A 14,336-nucleotide genomic window follows, 5' to 3' on the forward strand; every position below is an offset into this window, starting at 1 on the left:
TGGTCAAGGTTACACAGCAAGCCAAGGGCGAGACTGTTGGACAATAGGAGTTGACTCCTAGTCCTGAGCTCCTTAGACCAGACTTTCTAGCATTGTTTCCTGCTGAAGGTAAAGAGACCTGGGAAGCAGCCCGCCATGAGGGCACGGTCTGCTGTTGCTCTGGGTCCCTGCCTTGCTGAGAGCAGTTTAGCAGTTCCGAGCACCCCTTTGACGGCAGAAAGGCTCCCCAGCAGCTGGGGGAGAGAATGATTTAGCAGGAAATTCAATCTGGGATGGCCTCGGTCTCATTTCTGCAAGCGCCAACTCCTTCCTCTTTTGGGGGGGCAGTAAAGAGACATCCTGGCCCAAAGAGCTTCAGAGAGGGTAGTTGTTGAAAACGCAGCCTCTATCCTGCAGTGCCCAGCAAGGGAGCCGCATACTTAACTAGGAGACAGGGATCTGTTTCTAGTTCTGACCCCTACATTTGGATAGTAGGTGCTGCAAAGAACTGATAGGTCAGGGGTGTGGAGGATCTGATGTTACCTCCAACAACCTACTGCATAGGCATCCTTTAGAACCCGCGAATAAAATTCTCCAGCTGTTTGCACAGATTGATATATTTTTTAAAACGAGAGATACTTTAGCAGTGGCTGAATAGGCACCACCGATAGAAATGAAAAGTGGACAGGAGGGAGAGAGGGGAAAAGAGATCGCCTGGTTTCCTAAGTCCTTTAGCATTCAAACGAAACCCCCTTTGAAGGCAGAATGAAAAGATGCGCTCTTCTTTTCTGCATTCACCTGCTGTTCGAAGCCATGCACTATCCAAACTGTCCACCAGGTGGGGTTACAGGGCAAAGAGTGAACCGCGAGGCGCCAAGCGATGGGAGCCAAGACCTACAATTCAGCTCTGAAGAGGGCAGGACTAGAGAGGGTGGGGGAGAGAGTTGAGCGTCTCTCCTAGTCCATGCTCCGAGCTAGAAGTGCATTCAGGGCAGCAAATGAGAGCCAGTCCTTTAGGCGCTCTGCTGACACACTCACCCTTGGCTCTGGTGCCATTGACTCAGAGAAAACAAAATCATCAGGACAATGAGACAGAGAAAGGGGGGGAGAGAGCTACATCCATGTCTGAGCCCCACTATCCACCAGACTCAAACCAGCTGGGGGGGGGGGGGGGCGTCAATGAACTTTTGTTTTCCCTGTAATCTGAAGCAAATTCTTTGCAAATCTGCCTTTAACTACCCAGCCCTGACCCTTGGAGAATACCTTTCCCTGGTGTGTGGGGAGCAAACTTTGGGTGTGGTGAGGGGTGGGGGCTGGGAGAGACTCTTGATAACAATAACTATTCTATGTAGGAGGAATCAAAGGAGAGCAACACAGTTTGACAGCCTCCCTCGAACTGGGATGGCAAAACTTCAGTTCTATATAAAATGCAGCGGTGTCTTTTCAAACACACCTTCCCTTCAGCCTTTTGCCCCAGTGAAAGCGCACGGGCTGCTAATGCAGAACAAGAAAGTCGGATCGGAACCGGAGATTATTTTGTCGAGTAATTTTAAAGTCTTTGGGGGGAGTGGGGAAGCTGGCTGATCTCCAGAGACACTGGTGTAAATCAATTGTAGAGCTCCTCCTGGGCTCGCCTCTTGCTGCGGCAGGGTGTGTGTCAATGAGACACCGTGGAAAGAAAAATCTCATTCAAAAATAAAATCAGTGAAGTAATAAACACAAGTGGCTGCAAACAGGGGTGATGCCCCAGTCACCCCCCCCCCCCTCGCCCCTTTCCAGGTGAAAGCTGCTGCAACAGCCCAGGGCTGGGAAAGATGCCCCCACATGGCTGAGCGCTTGTTTGTTTATCTCCTTGTTGTAGGTGTGGATTCCAGCAGACAGGAAAATGAAAAACTCAGTTTGATCCTTCTACAACCCTCCCTGGCTGTCTCTTTTCTGGGACTGAAGCCAAACCTCGCACGCTCCAGCGCCCGGTCTGCCTAGACGTTCACCCCGCCTCCAAAAAGTCCTCTGAAGTGAAGGGGGTGGGGGGGAAGCAGCCAGCAGCTGGCTGCTTGCCCATTACTCAGCCTCCCTGCCTCTATATAAACACACACATTGACTTTCTTTTTTACTCAAACTCACATTGAGAGAGGATTTAACAACCAAACCTCCCTCTTTACAGCAATCCAGTGGAGAAAAGTCTAGGGCTTACAATAACCAGCCTATATATAGCTCTATAACTCTCTCTCTCTATTTATTTATATATTTAATTCCTGCTCCATCTCTCCAGAGCTTTGCTGAATTATTTCACGATATAGATAGATGCTATATTTTTCTGGCTTGCATTGGCAGCAAAGAGACCTATAGCATTTGCATAGGGTTTTTTTCTTCTTCTTCTAATTTTTTTTTAATTTGATTGCACACACCGAGTTTGTGGGTTGTTTTTTTTTTCTTTTTGGCTGTGTGCTCTGTAAAAGTTTACTTTAAAAGTTTTCAGTGAGGGGAATCTTATTTTGCTGCTGGTGGTGGGGGGAAGAGAACCAGACACCTCCCTACCCCACCCCCCAAATTCTGATCTCCTCCCCCTTCCCTGCTCTGAGCTCACCTTCTATGAAGCGCTACAGTGGGTGACTTTTTATTTGCCTTTTTGTGCCTGTGTGTGGTGCATTTCAGAGGGTTTGGGTTGTTTCCCCCCCTCCCTCCTCCTTCTCCTTCCAAATATGCTTTTCGAAAGTTTTGATCTGGTTTCTGCGCTGGCTACCCTTGCTGCATGCCTGGTATCATTGACTCTGCTCTTGGCAGTGTCCCAACAGCTGTGGCAGCTGCGCTGGGCAGCCACTCGGGACAAAAGCTGCAAGTTACCGATCCCTAAAGGGTCTATGGGATTCCCCTTAATCGGAGAAACGTTCCACTGGCTGCTCCAGGTAAGGATTCCCCTTCCTTCATTTAAGGTGGGCTGGGACAGTTGGTTTGCACCAGTGGGATTGCATCATGCATTCTCGCAGGAGCAGGGGGAAGATTTCAGAGGCACTTTTATTCTGTGGTGTGTGTGTGTGTGTGTGTGTGTGGGGGGGGGGGTTCGTTTTCAAAGCAGAGCGAGGAGCTGAATGGAAGCCTATCGATTTGCAACACTTTAAGTCCATGGCAAGCGGATTGCTCTGAGCTGCTGAGTGTTGTCTGGGCTTTCCTCCTCAAATCTCAGGCCGGTCAGGAATTGCATTCATTGAAATAGCATCGTGCATTTAAGAATCGGGACCATTTACTGCTCGAGGAGGCAAAAAAATCTGGACCGTTGAAATTGTGTTTTATTGGCCACTAAAAAACAGCGAGTCTCCTTTACAAATGATCCCCTTTGCCCAAGCAGATGGCTGGGTGAACTGTGAACTTTTAAGACTTCAGAAAGGTCCGCATCATCGCCAGGGACTGGGGTCACCATGTGGGCATGGTTCTGCCCCGAGGGGTACCTCTTAGAATTCCGTTGCAAGCCAGCCTGGGAGCGAAAATTACCCAAGTGGGTGCATTGCCCCTTTAAGGCTAGGACAGATTTACATTAGTCAGCCAGGTAAAATCAGCTCCTTTCTGAAAGTCAGAGTACACCCTGGAGGAATCAAAGCGAATCCCGACCCCCCGTCAGCGGGGTTGCTGGTTTAAAACTCAGTGACTGTCGATTCAGGAGCGATAGAAGGGAAGTGATTCTGATTTGCAGTTGTTGCCATAGATTAGATTAGATGTATAAACAGTGTAACTCAGATCCACTGGAGTGGGAAGCATTTGTAGGTAATCGTTAGATTAACCCGGGATTAGCCTTGTTAAAGGCTGAACAGCGTTTTGTGGAATTTGATCACCCCCAGACCGAAAGACCTGGATACAGTCACCACCGGATGACGGTGTGTGCTGGTCCGAGAACTAACTTTTAGCGGTACTGATGAAGCATGGCTGGTTATTAGCGAACAATCCCCAATACCCTGTGAAAACACAGTACAATCTGTTGTCAATAACGAGCGCTCTGAAGTGTCCAGACTATCTCAATTCAATATCCAGGCTGTTCGATGCACAAATCGGTCGCTTTCATTCACCACTCCGGTTAAATACATTTCGACTGGTTTAGGAGGGAACCCGCCTGGAATTAGCAAATGTATTATTTTAAGGATGCTCTAACGAGCAAAGGTCAGATTTCATTGGTTGGTTTGGGAAGAGGAGGCTACACCGGTTTACACGTTCTTGGTTTCTGAGCGGATTCCTCCCCTCGCACATTTCGGTGCTAACAAGACATAAAATGCATCGGGCTGGTGTGTGTGCATGCCGGTAGCACCTTTCCCTCCCCCTTGGACCCCAACATTTCTAGCCATAACAAGTTACAGAATCAAAACAAACTCTGGGAACACCCAGCCAGAGACCCTCTCTTTCCACGCCAGCCGACTTGTAAAAGAGGAGAGCGCCAACCTTCTGGCAGCAGCCAAAGAGTTAACTGCACGGTCTCAATAGTGCTTTATTTTTTAAAGAAATTTATCAGATTTTTACAGGGGGACCAGAAAAGGGTTCTCCCTTTCCACAGGCTCCATCCAAACAGAGTCCAGGGCTAAAAATACAAAATGTTGTATAAATTGGACTCCACTCGAAACTCCTACCACATAAAGGTGGCCTTTGTGCTGGAGTGGAAATGCTGTACAAATAACTCTTTATTAATGCCACAAAAAGCACTTTAATTATATTTACGCAGATCAAGAAACAGGGTCACCTGAAACATCGAAAATTCACAACCGCGCTTTTGTTTAAAAATAAACACACACCCCCCCCCAAACATCACTTCAGTTTGTGTAGCTACAATGGTTAAGCGTAGATTGGAACTTTTTCTTCCAAGCGATTGTATTTAAAGGGGAAGCTCCTTTTGCAAACTTGATAGTTTCTCACAAACTTTCTGGTTTTTTTCGGGGGGGGGGGTAGTGTCAATTTTTTTTGGCCTCCTTGTGCCCCTTTTCTATGACAAAAGAACCTCCGCGCATGTGGAAAAGTTATTAAAACTCCAGAATCTGCAGACTGACTTAGCCCAAGACAATTACACCCTTTAAAAGTAATTCAGATTTCATGAAAAGTTTTAAAGCTTTGGTATGTTATGAAACTGAAAGGGGGCAGTCAGTTATTTTGGTTTCCTGAATGAATTGTTCTTTATGGGATAAATCCTTGGTCCATTAAATCCGCCCTCATTGGAAGACTTGGTCATTAATTCACCCTTGCAGACAGAGAAGAGTAGCATGAAACAGATCTACCTGTGTTGGGGACCGAGCAACTTACAACCAGTGTTCGTGCTATTCGCTATCACGGTACTTTAAGTAAAGTTTGTGCATTCATTGGCAAGGGGGTAGGAACTCGACGCCAAGAGCTCAGTACGTTTCTTGTCGGGAGGTAGTGGATAAGATTAGTAATAGGAGGACTCCCTAACTTCATTAGGGCGCCAGGCAGAGAAAACAATGCCTCTCTATCGCCCAGGGTCCAGCACTTCACTCAATGACGGGGTGTGGACAAGAGGCGAGTTCTCCAAATTAGCCTGATGATCCAGGGAACTTGTGTGTATGAAGGTGACAAACACGACCTCTTCCTCCAAGCTTGATGGGAGCCGGCAACACCCCTGATAGTCCAACCTGATAAGTTTTAAGGATACTTGATTTCACGCAGCTATGCAAAACCGTGTCTAGATAGATACGTTCATTCCACCAGGCTGTCTCAGTCTATACCCCCCCTTCCTGCCCCCCACCAACCAAGGTATTTCCCAACCGCCTGTTGCTCGAGATCATTTTACTAGCATTGGTTATATGCACCTTAATGCCAGTCATTACCCAATCCAGCCAGACTGCCCCCGAGTCTTGCTGGGATAGAATCACACGCCCTATTGGTTTCACATTACTCAACCCATCCCAGTAACCCACGTCCAAACCTCCGTCAAATCATCACTTTCCCGCATCGCTGACCCATTGCCTCCCGCTAAACGATGCTGTCTCTCCTCGCTGACCTTTCGCACACATCGAGGACCTCGGTCCGGTGGGTCTGACGCCCCAGAAAAGGGAGCCCCCTCCCCCCAAGTCCACCTTCTTTCCCCCAACTTCTCTCCAGACCGCGCCCAAGACCTGCTTGGCATCCGTCTAGTTCTGTGTCTCCCCTGCACAGCAGCCAGTTAGCATTCCTCCCTGTTATGCGGTGCAACGACAGTAGCATATTTTTTCCCTTTTAAACTGCTTTTCAATGCGTTTCATCATAAATCCAACGGGGAGCTTGTGGGATCAGTGGCTTCTGTTATTAGCCACTGGCTAGTGGCCATAGCTCCTGAGGGGCTGCAAAGTACAGGGATGGTCTTGGAACAAGTTTCTTTGATTGGGGTTAAAGGAGCCTTCACCCTCCCATTGGGGGTGAATCAAAGGTCACTGGGGTGGGTGCCACACTGCAGGCTCATCATCTATTTTCCCCTCCACAATATTTTCCGGGATCTTTAAACGGAGAGGGAGGTTTCGACAGGGATACATTTTCCTGGCTGGGCCCCTAATATTGGAAAAGCCAGTGCACTGCACGACCCCCCCTCCTCATCACAGCGCTGGGAAATCCCAAGGAGTGCCTTTTAGGGCATTCCCCGTCTGCCACCTCAAGCGGGAGCGTGAGGGAAGTGGGGGGACGCGGTGAGAAAAGAGAGGAGCCCCCCACTCCTTTACTAACATTTTGACCCCCTCCCCGGCTTTAAGTAAAAGTCGCAGAGATCTCAATAAAGGTGCCTGTCCTTAGGGATCAAAGTCGGTGCCCATAAGTGATTGTCTGTCCCCAGGCTCAGTGTGTGTGTGTGTGTGTCTGTCCTAGGGATCCTGCTTCCAATCGTCCAGGAGGGAGAAATATGGCAACGTCTTTAAGACTCACTTGCTGGGACGCCCCTTAATCCGGGTGACCGGGGCCGAGAACGTGCGGAAGATCCTGATGGGAGAGCACCACCTGGTGAGCACGGAGTGGCCCCGGAGCACCAGGATGCTTCTTGGACCCAACACGGTGGCCAACTCCATCGGGGACATCCACAGGCACAAGAGAAAGGTAAGGGGCGGGGCCCTCACCCCACAGCGAGCAGCTTGGGGGGAGGGAGGGAGACTAGGGTACCCCCCACTCCCGGCGGCAGCGAGCTTAATGCCTCCCCCACTCTCAACCCCCGGGGTGCCCCAACCAGGCGAGTGGGCCCCTGTCCCAGAGCTCCCCCGCCCCCCGGGAGCTGGGTCCCTGCTCCGCCACAGAAGGGGGAGAGGGGAGCACGGGGACTGCCCACCCCCAGCTCCTGGGCAGGGCAGCAAACTTGTGACCCTGGGTCCCCTGCGGGTCGGGCCGCTCCCCCCCCCCGGCACGTGGGTGCCCCCAGCAGAGTCGCAGCGTTCGGATAATGGAACGCGGCAGGGCGAGCGTTCGAAATTCCGAACGCTGCCGGCAGCCCCGCGAGTCCTTTCAAGAATTTAAAAGGGCGATGGAGAGATGCGAGCGGGCCCGGGTGGGGGTGAGGGCTGGCAGCCGGCTGGTGCGGGCTTCCCCGCAGCTCTGCATACCCGCCGGGAGAAGGGCGATCACCGAGGGGCTCAGCACACGAGGGACCGCCCGGCCGAGCTCCAAGCTCGACTGCTAAGAGGGCGCTGCTGCTGGTCGAGCTCAGCCCAGGGAGGGATGGGGGGTGGGGAGGAAATTCGGGCTCCTCAGCGCTTCTGGATTTATCCATCGACTTGCTATGGGTCTGTCGTGGGGAGGCGGCGGAGGGGGCGGGAGAGAGACTGGGGAGGACAGAGTGCGGCACATCCCCCCTCCCTTCTGGGGCTTCCCTTCCCCAATTGCAGCCGGTGGCACGTGTGACTTGAACCGCAGTCACCTGAAAACCGATCGAGTTCTGTCCATCAGCTCCCCTCTTAAAAGGGCAACGCCAGGGCTGTGCCGGGGGCGGGGGAGGCTGTCCCTGTCCCTGTGAATGCAAGGGGAGAGACAGCCTCATTAGTGATCAATGACGTTGTTATTTCAAAGGCGCAGAACGGTAGTTTCCAGCCAGCACCCACTGGTTCCTTACAGTGCGTTTCCAGCAGTCTCCTGCTTTCCCCTGTGCTGGGCTCTGGTTTTCTTTATAGAGCTTCATCAGCATGCCGGGCATTGCACTGAACGCAGGCGACCTCCTAGGGCTAGATTCTGATCTCAGTCAGGAAGGGTTGAAATCCGATGCTGTAGGACTGACTTCAGATTCTGATTCACTGACCTAACCCCCAGGGTAACTTGAGAGCAGCACCTGTCCCTCTGTCTTCCTCTGCGACCTATGCATTGCCCAGCATGCTAACAGCTCTCTCATAATAATACATCTGATCTAAGCACAGAGGAAAGGGCAATTCTTAGAATATACACTGTAGGGAACCATTGCCTTCAGGAGAATTACTCTGGAGTAACAGAGATCAGGATCGCAGCATTTGCTCCTCCCTAGAGATTACAGTCCCAGGCACCAATCCTGCAATGCGTTCCTTGCAGGCAGAATTTCTGCACCCAGGGGCCCACACAGAGCTCATGGCAAGATCTGGGTGTTAGCAGACAAACACTGGCATTCGGGCAGGGCCGGCTCTGGCTTTTTTGCCGCCCCAGGCAAAAAAGCCTCCGGCCGCCGCCGCCCCCCCCCCCACGGGGGGGGGGGGGGGGAGGGAGGGCGGCCGGAGCCCCGGGGGGGAGGGCGGCGAGCCCCCCCTCTCCCCCCGGCGGCCGGGGGGAGGGCACCGGGGGGGAGGGCGGCTGGAGCCCCGGGGGGAGGGCGGCAAGCCCCGGCGGGGGCACCACTCTCCCCCCGGCGGCCAGAGTGCCGGGGGCAGGGCGGGGAGAGGTCGGCGAGCCCCGGCTGGGGCTCGGCTCTCTCCCCGGCGGCCAGAGCGCCGGGGGCAGGGCGGCGAGAGGGCGGCGAGCCCCGGCTGGGGCTCGGCTCTCCCCCCGGCGGCCAGAGCGCCGGGGGCAGGGCGGCGAGAGGGCGGCGAGCCCCGGCTGGGGCTCGGCTCTCCCCCCGGCGGCCAGAGCGTAGGGGGCAGGGCGGCGAGCCCGGCTGTGGCCCCGCTCTCCCCGGCGGCCGGAGCGCCGCGCTGCCCCCCTCCAGGTGCCGCCCCAAGCACAAGCTTGGTGGGCTGGTGCCTGGAGCCGGCCCTGCATTCGGGCCCATAACGCACTGCATTAGCATGAGATGGTGGCCTGACCTCCAGGTATTTGTATTGTGGATTGCCTAGATTACAGAGGGGCAATTGGTTCCCCCATGTACCCTTTGATTCTCACCAGAAAATAGGCTTTTTCTGAGCTTTCTTTCATTTGGACAGTAGAATAAGAGACACAAAACATATAAGACTGTAACCATTATCTCACAATACTGCTGCATGCTGAATGGACCCAGGTATACTGTTGCATACTGAAGACCCATAATGGTTCATTGACCTTGCCTTCTCTAACATAAACACAAAGCAGGCTGTGTGTGTGTGTTGGGGCGGGGGAACACCCTACCAAAACAAAACACTCTACCATGCACGTTTATCCCCCTGGGGAGAAGATGAGAGATTTTAATCCCATCTCTTAATGCGCTATTGGAAGATGCTCGGACACTCCAGTGATGAGCACAGTATAAGAACCTACAGAGAATTTAATAGAATTCATTGTATTGGATTCCAGTTTGCAAATTTGATTTGTTGTGGGTTTTTTTTAGTATATAGCAATGCGCCCCATTGTAGTGTCAGGAGGTGGGTGTGATACTGCACACAAAAGAGATGACCCTGCTCCCTCTATGATGGGGGCGTAGCTTGGGCTGCTTGAGGGAGAGGAGAGGAGGCCTGGTTATACAATGCTGAAAAAAGCGATGCTAACTTTGGGACGGCTGCAGGAAGGAAACCGAGCTGTGCTGAAGCCTGCAATTTCAGCTCCCTCAAGTTTCCTATTGAGGAAGGGGGCAGAGTCAAACAATTACTCGAAGGTCCATGTAAATATTTTTTTGTTTCCCTCAGGGAAGGAAAGATGTTTCTTTTTTATTGCAAACAAGGGGGAGCTGAGGACCTTTGGTTGAAATCTCAGTAGGTGGAAGCTTTAATAAAACCATGAAGTTTAGACCTCAGGAAAAAAAATAGAGGAGTGGGGGAAGAGAGTAGGTTATGGGAATGAGGTAATGGAAAGGGAATACACTTAAAAGGTCTTCACACCTGTCTATAGAGCACTTCAGGTTTACTAATGATTTGTACCTCAACTGAACACCAAGGTGCTGACATCAGAACTTGAATGATAAGCATTTCACAAGGGGAGTTTTCCATCCTATGCCTTTACTTTCTCTCGACTCATTAAACCAGTTACTTTATTTTTACCGAGGGGGAACAACATCCCCTAGATGCAGGCCAAGTTTTGTGAGTGTGGAAAGGGACGGCATGTTAAGATCCGAATCCCCCAATCTGAAAACCCCAGCCCACATGGTTTGGTTCCATGTCTGATCCAAAACTCGGGGGCCTATTTTCCAATTAGAATGTGGCCAGAACCTCATGACACCAAATATTCTCACAAAATTTTGACTTGAGCGGAGCTGAAATCGAATAAGATTTTGGTGTCATCCGAACCCTATACGCTGTTTCCTCAGCTAGTCTACGCCTACCTTCCATTTGAATTCTGGCTGACATCATAAATAAACACAAGCTACCTTCAAGGATTAGGGGCATGGGGGATGGGAAGGGAGAATGAGAGACATTTTTAGATGCTAACCATTTTTATTGAGGTATTTTTCTGTGGTGACTGTTAAGTTTTCTCTTTCAGCAACATTTACTGTTGTACCAATAGATTAAGCTTGCTGGATCAGTTTCCTTTGAAAAAACTTAGTCTGGTTCCCTTGCCTTCCCTGGTCAGCTTTCCTCTCAATTATTGTTTTCTTGAATGTCAGCATCTGGTGTGTGCCCAAGTGCAACTATTTACCTGGCAGTCACTTGAATCATTCTTTTCCATGCACACAAGCATGTCCTTGCCCTGGATGGGAGGCAGTTCTAAGTAAGTTACTCCCTTGGAAATCAGACAAACATGTTTCAAATACGAAGAAAACAAAGATCATTTTGTTCTTGGCTGTATCTCTGTACTCTGGCTGGTGTAGACAAGACGATGACCAGCCCAAGGTCCTATCAGGTCAGGTGCCCTGCCACAGATGGTAGTCTCAGGTTTCTTTTGGATAAAGCAGTCTCGATCCAAAGCTGCTATTTGTTTTGCAGTTATTATTATTATTATTAATTTCTAACTCTTCTCATCCTGCTATTGGTGTTGAAGGGAGTGTTAGCAAGAATGTGCTTCAGGGCATGTGAGGAAGTGGAAGTCATATACTTAGGACAACTTTAACAGCCTAGGCCATGTGGCAGGTTTTCTCCTATGCCTTATCGACAGAAGATGATGTTTTACATCATCTAGTCTCTCCCCAGTGGAGAGCGAAATGAAGGATGATTGTTCTCTGCAGTATTCATCTCCATCGCTTTGTCCATTCCAGGTCAAAACGTCTCATGCAATGAGAATGTTTGAGGTGAAGCAGAGCTACTGTGGAGTAGGGGTTAGAACCAGGATCTGGGAGCTTGGACGATTAGGTACTTCTAGTCCTAGCTTTGCCATGGACTCTTGGATCAGGAGATCTAGGTTTTCGCCACAGCCTGTGATCTTGGACAAATCACTTGACTTCTCTGTGCTTGAGGCTTTAATCTCTTAACATTTGTAGAGGGCTTTGTGATCCTGGGATGAAAGGTGCTAAAGAAGAACAAAGTATTCCTATTACGCTGTATTAAAAAGTCTGTAGCTATGGCAGCTCACGGCTTTCCCCTCCTCTGTTTATTAAAACTCCTCCGCATGTGGTTGTCCAAGTGAATATAAACTGGAGAAAGCTTGCCTTTGGGAAATTAACTCGTCAGTCTTTATTGGAGTGTGCATCTGTGGCTAAAGAACCGCTTTGCTCCAGAACCAAACAGCTCAGGGGCTGGGGTGGAAAGGTGAGAAAGGAGCTGCATGCAGTCTCCTTGGTAGGACTGCACATTTAAGCAATCATATCTGTTTATGGCTGATATCATCAAAGGTGGCTTCATCCTTGGCCCAAGATGAAACCGAGGGATAAGAACATTTGCAAGCACTGGAAGCCCCAGATCAATATGTACCTAGCGGTTGTTACTGTGGTTGGATCACAGGGTTTACACTGAAGTTAGAGAAGAACGTTAGCTGGCTTTGAAAAAACCATTTCCAGCTTTGGGCTTATGGAGCAAACTAGCACCAACCCCATGCACCCACATGGAGGGAGCTTGTAAATATACAGCCTGCCACTTCAAACCGAGCGCATGAGACTGAAAATAGCTACTGCAGCCGAGGCTCCCTCCTGCTAGGGTGTGTGATCAGGCACAGAAAACACTCCAGCTGTCACAAATACAGGCGCTAGTTTACCCAGCGAGGCGATGCCGTTATAATGTTGTTGTTTGTTATTTGTATTATCGTAGCTTCTCAGAGCCGCAGTCATGGACCAGGGCCCCATTGTGCTAGGCATTGGACAAACCCAGAACAAAAGAACAGCCCCTGCTCTAAATTGCTGACAGTCTAAGCATGAGACACCCCTTTCCCGAAATCATACGCTGTCTGCATAGTAGGCGAAGACGCGCTGCTCTGGGTTCCGCTCTTGCATCCCTCTGCCAGTACGGGATTGTGCCCTGCAGTACAATACATTTGTCTAAGGACCTGATTTTTCATAGTGGTTGAGCACCTGTCTCTCCCACTGAAATCCCGGGTGCTGATCGCTTTTTAAAATCAGCTCCTCAGTTGATAGGAGTTCCTGCCCTTGAACAGTTCCACACATGTCTGCCGGATATTTAGCCTATGATTTTTCCTTTGCTCAGTCTTATCCCTGGGGCTATCCCTTCTTAGATCACCCTAAACAATTCTTCTCTCTCTTTGGTGTTACCCCAATTCAGTCTCTGAAGTACTTGTCAGACTGATGTCATACCCCAATCTTGGTCATCCTCACTGCAGACATTCACGCTGTTCCGAGGCTTCTAATAAATCAGCCCCTTGCTCATTTTTGTTACGCTTCACTCAATTCCCCTTAATGTATTGGCCCCTCTCCGGTTCCTAACCACTCAGAACTGAATGCTGTATCCTACATGCCATGTAGAGAGGGCACTATTATATATTTAAATAGTTAAATATTATGGACTGAATTCTATTCTCATTTACACCCGGACAACTCCACTGAAGTGAATGCAGTTGCTCTGGATTTATACCAGCATATGCTAAAGTAGAATCTGGCCCTATGTATTTTAGGGTTGGCAAAGGATTTGGGTCCTGGGAGGACATGACCTGAAATCCATATTTACCTGTAAGAGATGAGGAGAAAAATCTGCTGTGTGGTGGGGTTTAGGGGAAATGGGTTTGTGCTTTGTAAAATGTGAATGACCAATAAGGAAATGCAAGTAACATGAATCACACGCTTCTATGAATAATAATAGTTTCTGCAGCCAAACTTGGCTAGCAAAAAAAAAAAAAAATTGGAAGGCTCTCAGCTCTTATGCTTCAGGGCATAGACAGGTCATCCAATTGGGGTCAGGAAGGAATTTTCTCTTGCATGGGATAGTATTGTACAGGTAGTTGCATTATGGTGTGTGTATGGGGTGAAGGGTAACACCTTCTTCTGAAACATTCAGTATTGATAACAGGATCCTAGTTTAGATAGACTCTTGGTCTGTTCCAGCATGGCAGTCCTAAAAACAGACACAGCTGGCTTAAACCCCTCCCCATCCCCCCAAGTCCCAGACCCTGGGAGTTCTGGAGGAAGCAAACTGTGGCATAAGCCAAGTGGCCTGCTTTGTCTCACTGCTCCAGTGTCCGAAACTACAGCATTCATTACCACACCACAGTTAATGTTCTGCCTCGGAGGCATACAAGTGTTGAGCTTATTAGCACCAAGTAGAAAGGTCTGAGGCTTTAATATAGTTTGCGAGAGGATTAAGAACACAAAAGGGGCCATAAATTTACAACCAAATACAAACCAGCTGCTGTGGGCAGGGGCAAAGGGTGGGGGGCGGGAAGGTACCTTTTCACATCATGAAAGCCCTGATCCAACTTCTTAAAATATTTTACGTTTACCATTGAACCTTTTCGCCCGTGTTGCCATGGAGTATAAATCATATGGCGGAAAGGAAACCATCTCCTCCGTCCTGAGCCAATGGGGCCAGATCCTCAGCTGGTGTGAATCAGCAGGGCTCCACGGACTTTTCAGCTGGCACATCAGTAGACCTACGCCACTTTGCACCATTAGGGGATCTGGCCCAATGAGTTTTAGTTCACATGCAAAGGGCCTGATGCAAAGCCCATTGGAGTCAGTG

General features: G+C 49.9%; 1 protein-coding gene across 2 annotated transcripts in view; it reads left to right on the forward strand.

Moving 5' to 3' along the window:
* The first annotated feature begins 2,681 nt into the window (after positions 1-2,681).
* LOC135879325 (cytochrome P450 26B1) overlaps positions 2,682-14,336 on the forward strand; it is a 31,697-nt gene continuing 20,042 nt past the window's right edge. Inside the window, exons 1-2 of one of the 2 annotated variants that reach the window (XM_065405273.1) lie at positions 2,682-2,885; positions 6,802-7,026. In XM_065405273.1, the coding sequence (XP_065261345.1) occupies positions 2,682-2,885; positions 6,802-7,026 (429 nt within the window). The remainder of the gene's footprint in view (positions 2,886-6,801; positions 7,027-14,336) is intronic. The other variant, XM_065405274.1, reaches the window with a different exon arrangement.

This window comes from Emys orbicularis, chromosome 5 (assembly GCF_028017835.1).
Source record: "Emys orbicularis isolate rEmyOrb1 chromosome 5, rEmyOrb1.hap1, whole genome shotgun sequence".
Lineage (NCBI taxonomy): Eukaryota > Metazoa > Chordata > Testudines > Emydidae > Emys > Emys orbicularis.